At 47.1% G+C, this 20219-nt stretch overlaps 1 protein-coding gene across 7 annotated transcripts in view; it reads right to left on the reverse strand.

Annotated features, from left to right (window-relative positions):
• CEP164 (centrosomal protein 164) overlaps positions 1-20219 on the reverse strand; it is a 46860-nt gene that overhangs the window by 3703 nt on the left and 22938 nt on the right. For 4 of the 7 annotated variants that reach the window (XR_004693960.2, XR_004693965.2, XR_004693966.2 and 1 more), the window contains 16 exons: positions 20041-20118; positions 19097-19228; positions 17838-17960; positions 17509-17652; positions 16882-16965; positions 15042-15110; positions 14161-14339; positions 12985-13114; positions 11419-11480; positions 10984-11191; positions 10078-10182; positions 9147-9261; positions 6340-6693; positions 5546-5612; positions 4581-4688; positions 599-3665 (listed from right to left, as the gene is read on the reverse strand). Coding sequence is in view for 1 of the 7 variants with exons in the window: in XM_035138813.2 (XP_034994704.2) it covers positions 3566-3665; positions 4581-4688; positions 5546-5612; positions 6340-6693; positions 9147-9261; positions 10078-10182; positions 10984-11191; positions 11419-11480; positions 12985-13114; positions 14161-14339; positions 15042-15110; positions 16882-16965; positions 17509-17652; positions 17838-17960; positions 19097-19228; positions 20041-20118 (2058 nt within the window). In the remaining 6 variants the exon portion in view is untranslated. Of the gene's footprint in view, positions 1-20; positions 3666-4580; positions 4689-5545; positions 5613-6339; positions 6694-9146; positions 9262-10077; positions 10183-10983; positions 11192-11418; positions 11481-12984; positions 13115-14160; positions 14340-15041; positions 15111-16881; positions 16966-17508; positions 17653-17837; positions 17961-19096; positions 19229-20040; positions 20119-20219 lie in introns of those variants that run through there. The other 3 variants (XR_004693961.2, XR_009556821.1, XM_035138813.2) reach the window with 3 other exon arrangements.

Raw genomic sequence — 20219 nt, forward strand, 5'->3', positions numbered from 1 at the left:
GCATTTAGCAACCGGAAAGCTGCATGTCACCAACCTGGGTAGTAGCTACTGTTAACAGATGTTCCTGAGCATGAATTAGTTTGACCCCGTTACAAAGGGACCCCGGGGAGAGGTGGCACTTCCCTTTATTAAGTCTGGTTATTGAAGCAATCCCAGCATCAACTGCTGAGTACAAGTTTCAAGCAAGCTGGAAACAAGACCCAAGTGGGTTTGGTCTGGTTTCGCTCAGGGTTAAAAAATCACTGTTGCTGCAGCAACATGGACCAAGGGAGCCTTCATGCATATTCATGCATGAACAGTTCCATATTCTGCCTTAAGAACTGCCTTAAAGGGGGGGGGAGCCACAATAGCCTCAGTGCTGCAACCAGTAGCATCCTCTTCTGTAGGGGGGCCTATTCCTCCTCCTCCTGGCTTTCATTTGCAACATTTCCCTCCAAATATCCCGACACCTTTCCAGGAACTGAGCCTTTGTCTCCGTTGCCCTTCACTTTTGCATCCCTCTTCATCAGACAGAGGAACCAACCCAAGTTTGAAAGGGAACAGCCATGCTCATTTCCAAAGCCCCCAGTGGCTGTCACTAGTAGGAAAAGACACATACCCCACTGTCTCTGCTGCAACGGCGACCTGGAGTCACACACTGGACCTGCCACGGCAAGGGCTGGTGGACAAGGTAGGGCAGCGGCTCCTCCTGGAACAGGCTGTCGCCAAGCTGGGCAGAAGGCAGAAGAGTACAGGTTCATATTAGGCGAAGCCAGGGCTCCACCTTGTCCCTTCCCCTCCAACATACCCCCTACACTTTTATCCATTTACAGAAGTCACTATCACAAGGGGCCCCCATGTTTCAGAAGACAAAGCAACCACAAAGACCACCCCATAAATCTCCTGGTGCGGTAGAAAATAGCAGCAGCCCTACCATCTATGTGACTGCAATTTCAGCATCAATTCCTAACAGCAAAGGAATTGCCCAGCACCTAATGAGCTCTCCCTGGCAGAGCCTCCTCTTGGGCCACAGAGGCAAGCCCACCTGCAAAGGATTTAGCAAGAGTTGTACACAAGAGGGAAGCTGGGCCCCAAGGCAGTGCCAGGACCCCCAAGCAAGTCATCCAGATGGGAAACTCTGCTTCCTGCAACTTGGAAGGTGCTGCTTGGGCCAGCCAGAGGCTTGCAGTTTGTGCAAAAGCTCCAGTAAAGAGGTGGCATGGCCCTGCAGCTGCTGGAGCCCCCGCCTCAGCAGCCCACATCAAGCTGCCCGCTTGCTCTTCTGCTAATAACACACATGGTGCTGCTGGGCAATTCCCAGCTTGCAATAGATAGAAGTCCTAGAATGAAGCCTCAAGCTCCAGCTTTCAGGAATGCCATGCTGGATGGAACCGGCACACTCCTTTCTTGCAACATCACAGCAAAACTACTCCCCCCCCTCCCATGCCCAAATAAACCACAGGGAAGGGAGCCATCTTCTGCTTTGCTTTCTGCCATTACTTCCCAAGGCCTTGCTCTAGAATGAAAGAAATACTGACCTGACCCAATGCTTTCACCATGAAATAGAGTGCCGTCATCAGTGTCCCCAGCATGGTGAGAGAAGTCAAGAAGCCCTCCACAGAAGGCCAGCGTGCCTCAGGCCAGTCCGTGACGAGCCACACTCCTGGTGCGTCAACAGGGCAAGCTGCTGCCAAATGTCCTAATGAGCTTAGAGAGAAGGCCTGTCCTATTTGAAAAACCTGCCGCCCTTGGGAGCCTCTAATCTCCAACACTTAGGGCCCAGAGAGCGTCATGTTCCCATTCACTCTCTGTCTCGGACACACATGGAGAGCACTGGGCAGGAGTAGATGCGCAGATCAGGGATTAGGTGTCAAGAGGGAGGCTTGTGATTTTATTTGCTTTCCCGGGGATTGCACTCCGAGCAAGGGGCTGTATTGCCACTGAAAACAGAGGAAGTGTAAAAAACCTTTTATCAATAAAGGGATTCTCTATCTATGGGGTTATCAGAAGGCAGAATTCCATAGCCAGCAAAAGGGCAGTGTGGTTTGTCTATTGAGTGCATTTCACATTTTTCAGACATTTGTGGATACAGCAACTTGCTCCTCCATCACCATCCTCCTCCATGAGGGCTTCTGCATTGACCGCAGAACAGAAATGTGGCAGGCTCAAGAAACAGTGAGTGGATGGGGGATACCAGGTGAAAGGGCAGAGCGGGGAGCAAGTACCCACTAGATCTAATGCAGTGGAGAAAAAAAGGGCAAAACCAACACAGATGTACAAGTGTCCATTTAATTGGTATACAAAATACAGCCAGTAGCTGACGGCCTACACCAGTTCTCTTGCCATAACACACACTTTGACATAAGACAAGGATGTAAGCCCTTTCTATTGTCTGGGTACACTCCAGAAGGGGACCCTCATAAAGCTATAAGGTGCTGTCAAGGAACCACAGGAGAGTAGCAGGACAACTTGCAGCAGAAATCCGCATGGAGAAATGTCAGGAACGGAGGGAAGAGAATGGAGAGGAGCCTCTGGGCATGCCGAGCGTGGGTGTTGCTGCAGTACCAGCTCTAGGGGCATGCTGCCCTCTTAGTGCCTTAAAAGCCAGAGCCAGCTGGAACGTCAAAAGTAAGACAGCAGCCAGACATCTGCCCCCCCCCCAAAGAGGGACACACACAAGATTTAATTTTCTGGAGGCAGCTTCGGCAAAGAGCTTCCACTACTTTCAGAAGGTACACTGGAGTTCACATGTGGCCGCTGCCCACCTGATTTTGTGGCTCCAGCACAAGAACATGTGGCTCTGGCACCAGCTGGGAATACAGGAGGAACCCTCAGCAGCATTTGCCCAGCCAGCTCTGCTGCTTGGAAAGCTAGAAAACCTGAGCAGGGAAGGGAGCCTGCGAGACCCAATGAAAACTGGAAGATTCAGCAAACTAGGAAATTCAAGTGCAACCAGCTCTTCCTGCCTGCTTCAGCATCTGCTGCTCTCCACCCTCATAAGAGTTGCAAACTGCTCACCCAAGCCCAAAGTAGGATATCTGGGCTGGCTGGCTGTGTGTGAGTGTGTGTGTGTTGCAGCTTTGGAAGACAAGACTTGCTTCAAATAAAAATCTTTTGGAATAGAAGCCAATAGCCAGAAGACATTGTTGCATTCAGGACTGGGAGAGGCAGAAGCAGCAGCACAGGCAAAGCAGCACAAGGCTTCAAGGTTTTGCCATTTTGCTGTTCATGCTCTCAGGCACTGTCCTCCTCTGAGAAATCATCACCTCCTTCCCTCAAGGAAAGTGACTTCACCTCCCGGGTACTTCCTTGGGTTAACAGAAGACCAACCAGAAAGCTACTGGTTAATAATGCTTTGTTTCCCCCACTGAATTCATGGCCTGTCTTGTGCATTTGGACCAGGCAAATCTCCTGCAGCTGCCCTTCTCTTCAAAGAGCCAGGCTCAATGGCCCGGACACGGCTCAAGAAAGCAGGCAAGGAGGCTGCCATGTACAGGGGTAACGCCATGTATTGTCAAGCAGGGAGAACTCCCAAGTCTTTGCTGCTGGGAACTGCCTTTCAGCTGGACTGACTGCACCCAGTTGTTCAGAAGTTGTAGACCTCAAGTCGGTTGCTCTTGTCCAGTCTGAGCTGCAGCAAACCAGGGCTGCTGGTCAAGGGCTTTGAGGGACTTGGCAGGAGAGGGCTGACAGTCTGGGTGAAGGAAAATCCCAAGAACATAGCAGAGGGGACCAGAGGCTGAGGATGCATTCCACTCATGACAAAGGTGATGTAGCTCAGCAATCCTTAACAGCAGTGGTTGATGGCATAGGAGTGACAGAAACTGCTGCAGGGAGACACCCTGAGAGGCAGCTCAGACTGCACCCTCTGCTGTCAAGCAAGTAATTTCCTGCTACATGCCTCCCCCCCCCAACTATACTGCTTTAGAAGGCTCAAGGTGATGTGCACAGTGCAATAAAAATGGTTTAACTTTAAAACAATACCAAGTAGACACCCAGCTGGAAAAGACAAAAATGTCTACATTTGCTTTTCAGAAAGTGCAGGTCGTGGGAACCTATCATTCCACAGAACAGGACCACACTAAAAGACCTGCTGCGAGTTACTGTGGAGCAGACTGCTGATCTTTTGGGAATCTTTAAGAAAAACTCTCCTACAGTGACAGCAGTGACTTGCTGGGTATTATAAGGGATAAGGCAGTCTCTCAGGTAGGCTAGTCCTGAGTTAGCACCAACACGTTGAACTTGGCTCAGTAGCAGGCTGGGAGCCAATGCAAGTCCCGCAAGCAAGGCACTATATGCTGGGGGGTAGCTTGTTCTGCACCAGCCGCAGCCTCCAAACCAACCTCAAGGGTAGCCTCGCAGAGTTAATTGTAGTAATGCAACCTTGAGGTTACCAATACAGTACATGGAAAACTGTGGTCAAGTATAGACTGAATGTATAGCTGGGTTGTTAAACTACCCACCCACTCATATAGATGGGTTCAAAAGTCATTTCTGCTAGCTATCTGTTTCTTTGGGGAGGTTGCTAAAGTTTGAGCAGGCAACTATGTGCTTGGAGGTTCTGGTCCTAAGAGGGAGGCAAGGCAAGAGCAAAAGGATACACTCTGGAATCCTGTTTGAAGCTTTCTAGCCATTTCTTGTTGGCTTCGATCATGCTCTGGATGTTTGGCTTCTCCGTCCCACGGCGCTGGAGCAGGCGGACTTGCTCACTGTCGAGAAGCAGAAGGGTGGGGATGGGGATGAATAATGAACAGAAGAATGGTCCTTCTGGATCAGGCCAGTGGCCCACCTAGTCCAGCATCCTGTTCTCACAGTAGCCAACAAGAATTAATGAAGTGCCCTCAAAATGTAGGTATCAAGGAGTACCCTAATAATGAGGTAGTGCAGCAGACAAGCAAGGTGGTGGTGGTGGAGGAGGTGGTTTGGGAGAATGAGACATCCTAGTGGACTGTTCAGGCCACTGCCCTCTCCTAGAAATGTGCTGCTGGCCCTTTCAGATACAAGGTGTTCCCACTTCCCCTAATGTGAAGGGAAGGGGGAAGAAGGGTATTTCACAAGACAAAAGGATTCTTCTAGAACAGGGATGTCCAACAGGTCGGTCACAATCTACTGGTAGATCCCTGCAAGGTTTTGGTAGATCACGGTCGATCTCTGGCTCCCTTTCCTTAGCGTCGCTAAAACTGACTCCTGTCCTGCCCCCTTGCCCCGCCTTCCATTGTTGTATGATTTCTGGAAGGGAAGACAGAGCTTTCTCTGTGCTGCTGTTTTGATCCATAGTGATCTTTCTGTGAGTGACTTTACCCCTTTGTCCCTTGCCTTTAACCCCCCCCAAAAAAACCGAAACTCTCCCCCCAAAAGCTTTTTTTTAACCCCTAAAAAACGGGCCTTTTCTCCTCCCTAAAAGAGCTCAACAACTTTGAGCTGAACCCCCCCAATATGAGTCAGATAACTGCCAGTTTTTAATTCTGAAAGTAGATCACAGTCTCTTGAGTTGGCCACCCCTGCCTTAGAATATCCAACTATTTAGCCTAACTGGCCAGTTGTCAGCAGTATAAAGATGCCTTACCCAGGTGACACGTAGCCCAGCGTGCCGTCCAGAGGTCCAGGACTTCCACAGGACAAAGGGAACCTGCCTGGAACAGAAGAGAGCATCAGTTTTTAGTCCAACATGGGACTGCCAGGCTACCACTGCCCTGCCACTTGCCGTGCATGTGCATGGGTCAGAAGCAACTCCTGTTTTCCACCTTAAGGAGAGATGGACATCCAAGGGTCCCTGCAGGGTGTAGGACTCCCTTGTCAAGTGAATCCTCTGCCTGGGAGGGGCTCTCAAACTCCCAGGCTGAACAGAAAAGAGGAAAAACGTCTCTCACAAACAAGTTGGTCACCCAATAAAGCAAAAACCATCAAAAATGGCAAATGCAATTCAATGTAAGCCAATGTAAAGTGATGAAAATTCAGTTTTCCTAATTTCAAAATTCCTAATTTCATATATATGTTCCTGGAGTCTGAACTGGCAGTAACTAACCAGGAATGAGACCTTGGGGTCATAGTGGATAGCTCAATGAAGATGTCAATCTGGTGTGCAGGAGCCGTGCAAAAGGCAAATTCTATGTTAGGGTCCATTAGCAAAGGGACTGAAAAATGAAACAGCCAGTATCACACTTCCCCTTTGGAAACTAAGATCTCAGGCCATTAGGTGTTGTTGCTGCATTCAAAAACCAAAGAAAGAGACCTCTCTCTCACTGCAACTCGGCCCTAAGCCCCCTCCACCCCATGTATACATTTGCAATTTCCCATTGGCTCATAACTGCCATTAGGATCCTCTGAATACAAAAGAACAAAACGCTGACAGATTCTCACCTGGGAAATACTTGCGCCACTTTTCCAATAGCATGGCGTCCACTGACGGGCCTGTCGGAGCAGAGGGACTGGGACCTGAGCCAGCCCAGACCCACTGGGGGATAGTGTTGGGTACAGACGGTGTGGCAGAATGGGAATCTGCCAGAGGGTTACAGGTAGCAAGGGGAACTCTATCTCTAGGCAATGTGGAGGCGGGACCCTGGGTGGAAGTGAAGAGGGGAAGCGGCTGGTTGCAGAAGGAACTCAGGTGCTGGAGGACAACCATCAGGTCACTGGTGAGGCGCTGCAGCGAGTTGGCCAGGTACTGGATCTCATCAAAGGGAAGGAACTGGTGGTCCGGTTTCATGTCAGCCACTGTGGGGGGAGAGAGGGAGAGAGAGAGTGACGTAGCCAGAGGCTATGCAGTAGAGAGCCCTTTTGCCTGCAAGTCTGAAACCAACCCACAGCTCACACATGACAGGCCAAGTCAAAGTAATTCACCCCATCCCTGGACAAAAGAGGCAAGGTCAGAATTTATAGTGGCTTCCTAGGATAGGAGGCGTGCAAAGCTCAGCAGACAAGGAAGAATGTGCTTAGTAATGTTAAATTCTCGAGAATAAACTTTTGGATAATATTCTCAAGAATAATCTCATTTAATGAGAATATTATAGAATTTTCAATTAAAATAGGAGAATATTCATTTTAATGCATTGAAAATGATATAATTTTAATGCACTGAAAATGATATAATTAGTTAATATACATGTTTATTCATGGGTAAACTTGTTCAGATGGTAACCAAAAACTGTACAGATACTTTTATTCAAAGGGGCAATGCCGTGAATCTACATTCTTTGCTTTTTGGACCGAACTTGAAATTGAAAATTCAACGTGAATGACTTACATTAAGCCTGCCACTAACTATATATTTAGTAAAGGAACCACAGTGAAAAAAATAAGCAAAAGCCTACTTGTCACTTGCAAGTATCAAATTAAAAAGTAAATCATGTCTTATAGTTAAACCATTTTAAGGTAAAGGCACCAGTAATTGTCATGTTAAGGTTTGGTATAAGGAAACTCAGTAGTTAAATCATATTTTATTCTTCCATTAGAACAGGTACATGTTATAGGACAAGTCAAAAAATACAATTGGCATGTTAAGGTTTGATACAAGTAAATCCAGTAATAGGCTATCTTGTGCTTCTAATAGCTTTAACGGCCCAATCACCTTCTCAATCCGGGAATCAGCGTGTTTTTACATGAGTAGAATGTGCCCTTTTATTTAAAATGCATCTCTGGGTTATTTGTGGGGCCTGCCTGGTGTTTTTACATGAGTAGAATGTGTCCTTTTATTTAAAATGCATCTCTGGGTTATTTGTGGGGCATAGGAATTCATTCTTTCCCCCACTTTTCAACATATAGTCCTCCCCCCCCACAAGGTCTGAGGGACAGTGGACCAGCTCCCTGCTGAAAGTTTGCTGACCCCTGATCTAACACTTTATAACTGTTGGTGACTAAAACACAGTTTGATAAACAAAACTATATGCATACTATAAAAAAGAAGCCATTAACATTAAATATATCATTATAATATATATCATTATATACTAGCTGGCCCGGCCATGCGTTGCTGTAGCTCATCCCTGTGATTGGCCCCATCCTGTCCCGAGCCATGACCTTTTCCACCCCTCCTCCCCCCATCCCCCACCCAGGCGAGTCCCCACCTCTACTTGGCCTAGTCTGCAAAGCCAAGCCAAGATGTTGTGGAGAGGGAAGATTTCCTACCTGCAGTACCAGTGTAGCCGCCGCTAGAGGCTGCTGTTGTGCAACCTCTCCTGTGCTCCCAGTATCCCCAGCTGCCTGAGTTTTGTATTTGGAAACAGTGGGTTTTACTTGCTTTACCTGTCGTACGTGTGACATCTGTCTACGCAAATGGTATGCAAACCCTTGGATATTTGCATATGACATTGTGTCCAAATTTCAACGCAATCGGTCAAGTGGTTGCGGAGAAAAGTAATAAAACACAAACATGGACCTTTTACATTTATATATATATAGATATTTCAGTATGTCAATCTCTGCTAAATGGCACCTTGTACCATTGAATGGCACTGCAAAAACCAGTTACTGGCACTAAATAAATTATAGAACCATCAACTCTTTAAATCAAGCCACCTCACATGCTGTTGTACATAACTGTACAGGCCGAGGTACTTTAAGTGTATAAAGCATTAAAGCTACTTTCTGTAAAAAAATCTCCCTGTATGGCCAAGGGTATGGAATTGCCAATGGTGAATGACACAATACCCAGTAACGTAACTGGGTAAAAAAAAAAACATTATTCATTACTTACACTGGCAATATCACAACATGACTTACTATTTATTAGATTTTTAAAATGTGGGTTGTAAAACTGGTTCTTACATTAGAATTTAGAGTTTGTGGAGAATATTCTCCAGAGAATTTTCTAGCAGAGAATATTCTCATTCTTGAGAATAGAATATTTTCACCTCACATCGCAAAATGTGCCGACCCCAAAATTCCACATGGCATTTCTGGTCACCCCAGGAGAGCAGAAGGGAGGGAGTGCTGACAAAATGGAAGGCAACATCTCCCAGCTGAGAGGCCGAGAACTGGGGCAGGGCAAGAGGAAGGGAAAGCGCCAGACCCATTTCACCGCCAAAGGAACTTCTAACACGTTTCCCTCTAAAACACAGATGGTTAGGGGCCACCTTACAGATGGCTGGTTGGTGTAAAATGGGTAAAAACACATTGAATGCTGGTACTGTGATGCCGCTCAGAGCATTTTTGAAAAAACAAACTCTTACCTTTGTGGAGAGGTTCATCCATGTTCATCACACCGCTGGTGTCTTCAGAGTCAGTGACATCAAAGGTCACCACCTTCTTGCAGGCCATTCCCTTCAGTGTATCTTCATCAGAGAGCTGGGGGAGGAAAAGAGGATTTCCTTACTACTCTAGTGAGCACTTCCTGCCAGCTAGAAGGCAAAGGAGAGGCACCAGGGCCAACTTTTCCAGCCAGTCAGAAAAAAGGATGCCAACCCAGGTTCTCACAACTAGCGTGTCCCTTCCCCTGCTCCTTTTTATTTAAATGTTTTTAATTCGCTTTATATTTCCATTTCATTTTGCTCCATTGAAATATTTCCCATAAAAACCATTATAAAATAACCAGCTTAACTTGTCCCTTACTCACAAATTCTACCTTTCCTTATGAGAAGTTATGGGGTCCCCCGTTCCAGGTGACTGGCAGAAGTAGGGGTGGAAGCTCCCCCCCCCCCGAGGATAGATCCTAAAAGCTGCTACCCATTTTGGCCTTTTCCAGGACACACTCACAAAGCAGGAGTGCTCTGGGGCTCATGTCCTGCTTCTGGGTTTCCCAGAGGCATCTGGTCATACACATGAGCCACGGGCCTCTTCCAGTTCTTATGAGCTGTGAGGAGACCCCTTCCACAAGCTGAACTCCATGCTGTTCCAGGCAGGTTGGAAGACAAAGATGGCCACTCCAGTTGGTCCAAAGATAGTAGGCACCTCTATTAGGTAGGAGAGCACAAATGGAAGCAGAGTGGCTCAAGCACCCCCAGGAGATTTACACCCTGGCAAGCAGCTAAGGCAGTAAACAGTTCCTTCCCAGGACAATCCTGGCAAGATCTTGGACAGGTTGCTTCAGTGGGCTCTACTCCTGACGCCTCTTCTCCACTCTGGCTTGCAAGAACAGGCATGGCTCAAGCAATGTGGAGATACCTCTTCCAGCGAGGACATCAGCTGGCTCAGCACTTCCTCAGTCTGCTTCACCAGCCCTTTTCCTTTCTTCATGGTGGAGTTCATCTCATCCAGCGTCTTCTCTTCCTGGGGAGAAGGAAGCATTTCGTTATTTTTCAGCATCATTCTGACCACTGCTGACAATGGCAGTGAAAGAACCAACAAATGCCGTTTGATTTTCCCAGGCCTGTAAAAGTGTGTTTTGAGCTAGTTTTAAATCTGTCGTGATTTTAATTTTCTGCTGTTTTTTTATTTCACTTAGTATTGTTTGCATTGTGCCTTGGGAGTGGACAAACAAACAAACAAACAAATAAGAATGGTGAAATACCAAAGCCAAAAGGAAACACACAGTGTTTACTCAGGATGGGGATAAATTGGAGAGAGAAGCCAGGTTTCTGCAACACACAGTGAGGATTTGTGAATGTTATACAACAGTAGTTTAATTGTCAGATTTGGCTGAGTGATTTTATCGTACTGAACCTTTCAGATTTTTGTCTATATGCCACTAAATGAAACACACAAGGTTTATGGGAGCCCTATGGGTGCAAAAACACACACAGCCCCTGCTCTACGGCTTGCTTCCACCTGCTGCTGTTGTTCCATCCCTCCCTGACTTGCAGCAGAATGGCCACTGCCAAAGAGCTGCTTTAATTCCTCCAAGAGGCAAATGCCAAAATGGGCGCAAGTGTGCACATCCACCACTGGAAGACAGTCTTCCCTTCCAACCAATTCTCAATGGAGAATAGCACAAATCCAGCTTGTCTACTGTGCTGGAGTCCAGGAGGGAAGGTCAGCCTGTGTCTCCCCACCCCACCCTGCAAGGTTGGCTACCACTACCCAGCAGGCTTAATCAGAATCAGGCCAATTTTTTCCAGGGCTGCAACTCACCGTTTCCAGGCTCTTGCGTACGCCATCCAGCCGCTGGAAGCGTCCAAAGTCTTGAGCGGTCCCTGGTGCCTTCTGCGGGTCGAAAGGCCAATGCTGCTTTGCTGCCCTCAAGGCAGTTTGCCTTCTGTGCATGGAGCGAGTATTGCGCACCAAGAACTCCTTGGCTGTCTTCAAGGTAGCTCCTTCAGTAAAAATGGTGCGCTGCACCCTGCAGGGAGGGAAGATTTGAGCAAGGCTTCTTGATGGGTCCCAAGGAACACCAAGCCACTTTCCTTCAACTATGAAGTAGCCCATGCTATGTGGGGCTCTCAGAGAACAGTACCATCAGCCTCCTATGGGGAGGCCAACCAGCCAAACCCCACTGCTTTGCCCTCAACAACTGTCCAAGCAGCACATTCGGCTCCTCATGGAGCACCACAGGTTTCCTTCACTTACTGTTCCAGGAGGACACTCCTTTCTTCATTGCCCTTTGAAGTCGACATCTCTCCAGGGGAGGGCTGGAGGGTTTAATGATGATTAAAGTCTGTTAATTAACAGGCAAATAAATACTGAACCCCATTCTGCCCACAGAAAATGATGGCACCTGGGACCAAAATTATGAAATCATCAACAATAAGGTGGACCTAGATTTCAAATTGGGCCAACAATTATTTGAGAACACAGCCCATTCCCCAAGTCCATCTTCTTCTATCCATCATTGCAGTTGTAAATCACATTTGAGCCCCAACTCTCTGGTGCCTGTGAAGCACTGGATGAAACTGCCTCCTTTCAGGGATGGAGAAAAGACCCTCTCTTCCTTAGTTTTACTTTACACATTTACAAGGAATCTTCCTTGGGGACTTCTAAAAATCCATGCATAATGATGGCACATCAATAATGATCTCACTACTAAAACCCTTGGATAGGACATTCTGCCACTATAAATTTCATTTTCAGAGAGTTCACAAGTCTGCTGTCACTGATAATTGAAACTAACACATTTTAAGAATACTGGCATTAGTGAGCAATTATTGCTATTTATTTATTAAAATTTGCATTTGTTTAAATCTCTTTACAACAACTATATAACATCATGCCATACGCTCAGCATATTAGTTACAACCATTTCATCACTTCTATACTGATACCAAATCAAAATAATATCGAGTTCTGCTGAAAACTCTGAACTGGCCTCCCATAACTGTTCATTCTAATGAATAAAATTTTAATGCATTCCTATGAGAAACCGCGATTCGCAAGATGGATTTTTCGCAAAACGAATTGACTCGCGGAACGAATTAAATTTGTCTTGCGAGGCATCACTGTATAACCTTGACAATGATTTCTCAATCCCAAATTGCTCTGCTAGCCAAGGGCAAGTGTCCCTAAGTACCTGAAACCTCTGTGTTAATGCAACTAATATTACTGCCTAATAACAGTTCAGTATTAGAAACCAAAATTCAACTTCTCCTATTACCTAAATATACATTAAATTGAAATTTGAGTCTCAGCACCATAAAATCCCAAAACTATTTACAGTGGTACCTCGACTTACGAATGTGATCTGTTCCACGGCGCTCTTCGTAAGTCGAATTCTTCAGTTGTCGAAGTGTCTGTTTTGCGCATGCGCGAAGCGCAATTTTGCGCTTCTGCGCAGAATGCACGTGCAGCAAAAAGACTTCTGGGTTTGCCGATTTCGGAAGTCGAAACCTTCGGATGTCGAGGTACCACTGTATTTCTGATTAGATATTGGGATTGGGTCCCTAACCAACCACGTTAAAAAATGATACTATTTGGGGTAGTTATTTCCTCTTCACAACTCCCATCCTCCCAACCCAATAACTGGTGATTATTTATACACTGGTTTGCATCATATGGACAAAAATTATGTCACTCTCTGAAGAGGATGGAGCTGCACATCATTCATTCCCACTACAAGTCCGAGTTCTGGAACTGAAAACTGGGTCAATGGTAAGGACTGGCTCCACTTCCCCACCAACACACCAGCAATACTCCACTGACCGTTTGGGCACTCTCTTTCAGGTCCTCAACCCGGAGGTCTTCCTCCTTTTTCTCTAGAGATGTCTTGCTGCTTTCCACCTCCACCTTATTCAGCAGCTCTTGCCTGCTCTTGATGGCTATCTCCAGCTCACTATAAACAGCACAAGAAGAGAGAGATAAAACACAAGCACACAGCAGCTAGAACTGCCTGCTGTTCCACCTGGCATCGAGCTCTGGTAGATCCTCACGCAAAACCTGTGGGCTAAAGATTGGGGACATGGCACTAACACAAAGGAGCAGCTCCATCCATGAAGGCAGGAAGGGGAATGAATTCCTTTTGGATAGTGCCTTCTATGAGTGTGCATGCTGCAACTGCATTATGGACACTTTTTGCACTTTTGCAAGGAAAATAATAATAAAATAATAATAATAATAATAATAATAATAATAATAATAATAATAATAATAATATATTTATACCCCATCCATCTGGCTGGGTTTCCCCAGCCACTCTGGGCAGCTTCCAACAAAATATTAAAAATACAATAAAACAGCACGTTTAGCTTTCTCCAGAGACATTTCTCCCTCTGATCTGCCTGCCACAGATCTTGCAGAGGAAAGAGTTGGAAAGGCACACTGTGAATATTAAAACCATCTTCTCCCTCAGCTGATTCCCACCTGTCTCAACAGCAGATGGGGCATGAGAGGATTCAGAGGGTCAGATGAAATCCAGCTACAGGCTGCAGCTGGCCTATGGGTTCCCCACGCATTCAATAATATTATTTATTATTAAATAATAATATTAACTGCTTTATAATAATAATAATAACAACAACTGTTTAATCTGCTTCAGTTAGTCTTGAGTCTTGTCATTGTAGTGTAAACTCAAACCTCAGATTAAGTTTCTCTGAGAAAGTTTTCCCCACTTACTTTATTTGTACTTTTGGAGTATTTTTTTAAAAAAATATTGTTATTTACATTAGCTTTCTAGATCTTATTGTACTATTAAAAACTTTAATACAAATCTTACTCTCTTTTTTTTTAACAAAAAGAAAGGTCTTTGGGGGGAAAGGGAAGCTCGTCACCACTCCCAGATATTTCCCAAGACCTAGTAGTAACTGTGTCTCACAATAAGGTAATCTCTCAAAAGCAGCTTGGTCTACCAAGAACAAACTTATCTGGTGCCAGAACACACACCTGGCCCTCTTCTGCAGCTGCTGACTCTGTAGCTGTAGCATCTCCACCTGGGATTCCAGCTCCGATTTCTGGTCCTGAAGCTTCACCAGATCCCCACGCAGCTGCCGTGTTGTCTCTGCAAGATCCTCCTGCTCTTTTTGGGATTCCTCAAGGCGGCGCTGAGCTGCCAAAGCTGCTTCCTGGGAAAGTTCCAAGCATTTGTTGTTTTTTCTTCTCACGTGTATGAAGGTTATTATGAACCTGAAGGGCCACCATATAGTCCTCAAAGGTGGTGAAATGCAGCTCTTGCTGCATTTCTCACGGCAAAGGAAGACCATTGAGGAGGTGAAAACCCAACAGCAGCCATTCTCTGCTTCTACAATGGCCACGACTGTTTTATCAAGGAAGGAAACAAACCCAAACCTCCCTCCCTCAACCTCCAAATCAATGATAAGAGGAAGGGGAGGCGAGGAAGAGTGGCCATGGTGGCTTGGCCAAAACAGCAGCTAACTCCAAGTGTCTGGGCTAGCCCAAGTGTCTGGCACAGGGCTTGCTTACCCCTGCCAGGAACTAAAGCCTTGGTCTTATCTATGGAAGAGGCGACACAGTGTAGACACAGCTTGGCTAAAAGGACCCATGGCCTTACTTAAAACAGACAGCAGCTCACCACTGTACACGCCAAGCCAGTCAGGGAACCTTGTCTACCTCTGCCCTATGTGAAGTGGCTTAGAACAGGAAACCAAACTCCAGCTTCAGTCTTGGAATGACAGAAGCAGGCTTTCGGAACCTTGGTCTCCTCCCTGATGTCTCTTACTCTGACTAATGGTGAGAAGACGACAAGCACACCCCTGGCACAGGAGAAAAGGGGCTCTAAGTCCTTTGTCAGAGCTGGCAACACCTACATTTCTTTCTTGCTCCAGCTCCTTTTCTTGCTCCAGCACCTGCTGCCTTTTCTTCATCAGGATCTCCTCCTGCATGGGAACAAAGAACAAGAAAATGAAGAAGGCAAATTGGTCACTTGGGGAAGGCCCAGCAGCTGGCACAATTGACAAGTCTTTTCTGGAGCCGAACACACACACACTCGCAAAATTGGTGGCAGCCTGCCACACTGAGAGTGGAGCACACAGACCCACCCAGGAATTCTATGGGCTTCTGGTGGTGTGCACGTGTGTTCCATGTATTTGTGTGGTGCCACCCAAACAACTACTTAGGGACAACACTGAACTCCCTAGTGGGTCTGTCTGTTCCCGCCCTAGCTAACCAGAGCATGGTAAATTCAGTTCCCCATTCTCAGCAGGGAGTGGAGCGGACAGAAGAGAGATGTCCAAATGCAGTAACTCCAGATGTTGGCAGAAGTAAGTCCTTACAGCACCTCTGGCAGAAGCCTCCTTCCAAACAAGGTTTTGTCTTCAGGTCTGAAGCTGCCCAAGTTATCCCCTGGCTGTATGTCCCCAAAACGAACCCCTTCTCCTTCATAAAACAATTCAGCAATTTGAGGCCCCAAATTATCCTCCAGGCCCTGTTCTTTTTGTGGAACATGGAGATGGAGAAGACCCAAAGAATCTTTCCGAGCATGACACCTATGTTCAGAAGGTATCAAACAGCTGTGATAAATCTTTGGTGTTGGATTCTTGGGAGATTTGAAAAGCAACGAATCTGTCCAGAGAGATGGAACTCAAACACATACTCAAACAGTATAATCTACAGCAGTGGTTTTCAACCAGTGTGCCGTGGCACCCTGGGGTGCCTTGAATGATGGTCAGGGGTGCCGCAGGCAACACTGGCCTCTGTCCCTCTTTCCTTCCCTCCATCCTCTGATGTCCTCGCGCGTCTCTGCCTCCCAAAGGCTTGCACAGCTGTTTGTTGCAGTAGCCCTGGCTACAAGCTCCCCAGGTGAATGGTGCCCCTGGGGCTGGCCAGGGGGTGCTTCCCAGGCCCCTCTGGGGCAGTGTGAACAGACACCTCTCTTTGGGTTGGGGGGGGGGCAGCTCAGAGACCAGGGGTGGCAACTGCAGCTCCCTAGAGGACTCCCAAGGAGAGGGGAGAGGAGAGGAGGCCAAGAGAATACTCCAAAAGGGAAGGTGTTTGAAAAGGGTAAGAGGCTGCCAGCTCTGCAGGCAAGGGGTGACATAACTGGGCTTCTGAGCACCACAGAGGTGCCGCCCAAAGAATGTAGTTGGTCAAGAGAACTGTGGACTCAAAAAGGTTGAAAACCTCTGGTCTACAGGATCCACCTGCCTGAAGCTTCCCTCCATGGGAGAAAGCCTTGAGTCACATTGAGGATGACTTGACCTTTTTTGTTGGCTTCCTCAACTGGAGTGCTAGATAGTTGGCTGGTTCTGAAAACTGTTGGGTGAAGACCAGATTGAGGAGGGCCAAGTACTTCAAAAAGGTCTAGGATGTATAGAAACGTTGGCTGAAACCTCTTCTGGCATGAGAGGGCTGGGGGGTCTTTCATCTAGTTCTGGAGAAGCCCAGGAGCAAACTATTAGATCTCCTGTAGAAGGATGAGTCAAGAATGGGAGGTGGCTGCTCTACCAGGAGTGCGTTACAGACTTTCCTGTCTTCTCCCATCCTTTGCTGAGAACAGGACAAATGTACATAGATGCAGGAGCTGGTGGCAAGGCTAGAATCCAGAGTAGGGAGCTTTCCCACAAAGTCCAGGACCTTTCCTGTTCCAATCTTCAAGGACGTCAGTATCACAACCATCAACGCTGCAATTAGCAGCACACCTGTGCTCACCTGGGCATGGAGCTGAGAGAGTCTTGCCTCCATATCCTTGGCTTGGAGCTCCAGTTCTGATTTCATGCTGTGGACCTTTTGCTCCTGGTACAAAGAGAGTCATCGGACATGCAGGTAGGTAAGGAAGTCTTCCACAATATTCAGCAACAGTCAGTCAATGTCACACACAACATGGCAATCACATATCAAATGGGATGGAATGAAGAGGAAGACTTCTAGCAGTATGACAAAACAACTCACAATATCTAAGAGGGGGAAGCAGTACCCACAACCCTTCCTGCACCATATCATGGACTGTTTCCACTTCAGAGCCACAACTTGGAAACTGCTCTCTAATGAGCAGCTTCCACACAGCTGGGGCAATTTTAAAAGATCTGATTCCAGGAGTGCTTTCCATGGAATTAGCAGTCTTGTGTCCCAGCAGGGTGCAGATTCTGTGGCTGGGACCTGTGGGCATCCAAGTCATTTAAACTGCTGGTGGGGAAGCGGCTCCAATGGGTCTAGTTATGTTTCAGCCCCCCAGCCACAACACTACAGTGGGGGAATAAGATCCAAGTGTCCCAGTGAAGGGACTCTCATGCTGTCCATTCTCCCCCACCCGTTTCCACCAGCACCTCCCTTCCCTACCTGGTCCAAATGACTCTTGTGCAAGTCCTTCAACTGTTCAGCCTGCTTTTTCTGCAAGGCATCAAGCTCTGCTTTATGGTGCAGCTCCAAACGCTCCTTTTCACTTTGCAGAATTGCCAGCAGCTCAGTCCTCTGCTTCCTCTCCTGCCACACGTTAAGCACAAGAGTTAGCTCTAGCCATACAGAGGAAGGGAGGCCACACTCACAAGTGGAGCTCTTTCCAATCCTCAAACACCTTCACCTACACACCTAGGTTACCGGTGTGCAAAAAAGACACAGCCACATGCTGTGCTCACTTTCCCCACCACATGGTTTGGCTGCAGGCTTACCTCATCCTCGTTTTGTGCCTGGATCTCGGCTATGGTTTCCCTGTGTGCCTCTTGCATCTTTTCCAGCTGCCTTGCATGGTTGCGCTCAACTTCCTGGCGCTTCTCCTTCAGGAGGTCACTAAGCTGTAGGGATGTCAAAGGAACCCTGGCTAAGCCAACATACCCAATGGTTAAGCTACCATTCCAGCAGTGGCTCACTTTTCAGCGGACATGGGCTACTGGGAGCTCCTTGCCTGTGGTGCTTCTGAGCTTGAGTGGGTAGGTGGAGTGCTGCTTCTGGACACAATCTAAGATCCTACTTGCAACCTATAAAGTTCTGAATGGCTGGCTCTGTGCATGTGGACAAGCAACCACCATCCAACTGCTCATCTGGATATTGTGAAGCACAGAGACCTCCAAGTTGTCTTGCCTCCTCCATGAGGATCTGGGGGTGCCAGCACAGAGACTGATTCCGGTTGAGATCAGTAAAGGGCAAGGACCAGTAGCTGGAGAAAGGGAGCTTGTGGGTCTAAAAACTCAATCGCCTCTCCTGATTCAAATGAAACAGAGAGATAAAAGCTGGGTGGCATCTGCATACTTCACTCAAAATCTGCCAATGACAGCTCCCAGAGGCTTCATATAGCATGGGGGACAAGATGGAACCCTGTAGTACAATTGCCATGGCACCAAACAGTAGCCTCACATAACTTTCTGTAAATGGGCCTCAAGGTAGGTGTGGAAGCACAGTGCCCCCTACTCCCAGAGATGCTCTAGAAGGACACAATGTTCAACAGTATTCAAAAGTGGCTGAGAGATTGAGGGCAGAGTCACACTCCCCACCATTGCCTCTCTCATAAACCAGGATGGCCAAGGCAGTTTCAATGCCCAGCGTTCCTGGCTGCTTTTCTTCACTGGATGAGAACACAAGGGAAACCCTCCTGGAGGTACTCTCTGCACCCCAAGGTAAAAGTGAGGATACGCAAATAACTATTCCTAGTGCTTGGCAACTTCTAGGCTAGGAATGCTCATCCTCTTGGATGCCTAATTGAACCTTCATGGCAGGACTCTGTGTGTCCACCAGCAGACAGAAAGCTGGCTTTGGATGCTGCTGCTCTTAATCATGCACTGAATTTTGTTTTTTGTTTTTGGAGTTAGTTCACCCACACCATTCAGCATGCTCCACCCTTGCAAGCAGATAGCAGAGACTGGCTCAGAGTAATTTGGAGTCTGCATACATGTGGGATGCTCAGCAAATCCAGGCTCTGTTTCTTCCTCATTACCTCTCGCTCATACTCGGCCACCTGATTCCTCTTCTGCTGAACATTTTGCTCTGCACTCTCCAATTGCCTCTGTAATTCTTCCTCCTCCCTTTTCTGGGCTTCTGTTATCTGCATCTGGAGAGTGGAGACAACCTGCCAGAAAAGGATGGAAATCTTTATTTAACTGTCACCCAATGTTTATAGCAGGCAGCTTGCTGTTTTATGCAGGCTGATGTGAACTACCAACATGCTCTAAGCTGGTAAAGCTAGAGGTTTCCTTCAAGTGAGAGACTGGAATGTTGATTGCTGACTATACAGTGGTACCTCTGGATGCAAACGGGATCCGTTCTGGAGCCCCGTTCACAACCAGAGCAGTATGCAACCTGAAGCGCCGAATCTGCGCATGCTCGTCGCGTGATTCAGTGCGTCTGCGCATGCGCGAATTGCCGAACCCAGAAGTAACCTGTTCCGGCACTTCCGGGTTTGGCGCGTTCGTAAACCGTGATGTACGCAACCCGCAGCAAACATATCCAGAAGTATGACTGTATTGGCAAAAGCTATTTTATAAGATAGCGGTTGTAATTCTTCCAACAATTAATCTTCTTTTATTGGAAAATGACTGGTTGCCAGTTGGTCCTGCAGTCAAGCTGTCTGAAATGCTACTTTGAAACCCAGATGTGGTGAAAAACAGGATATATTTAAAAATAAATAAATATAATAAATATTTGGCCCACATCATTTGATGTGTGTGCTTTGCCAACAAGCGGATGAGTGCAGGCCCCTTCATGGTAGAAAGGGGAGAAAAATGGGAAAGAAAAACAGAAAAGTGACAGGGTTTTTTAAAGAGAGCTAAAAGGAAGAGGTTTCGTGCCTGGGTTATTAGACTGACTTGAACTCAGCAGTGGCTGTGTGGTTTGTCGGCCATGAAAACTTTGCAGGCAGCACCTTCCCTCCTGATAATTTACCTTTTCGTGTTCTTCTTTTGCTGCAGATTTCTGCAGCCGAATCTCTTCTGCGAACTGCTCCTTTAGTTCCTGCATAGCCTGGAAAAGCATAAAGTAGTCAGTCACTTTCTTTCCAAGGCACCTATTCAGTCAGTGCAGGTGGAAGGATTTTCCCTTGCACATTCAACCCCAACCCCCAA

This window comes from Zootoca vivipara, chromosome 15 (assembly GCF_963506605.1).
Source record: "Zootoca vivipara chromosome 15, rZooViv1.1, whole genome shotgun sequence".
Lineage (NCBI taxonomy): Eukaryota > Metazoa > Chordata > Lepidosauria > Squamata > Lacertidae > Zootoca > Zootoca vivipara.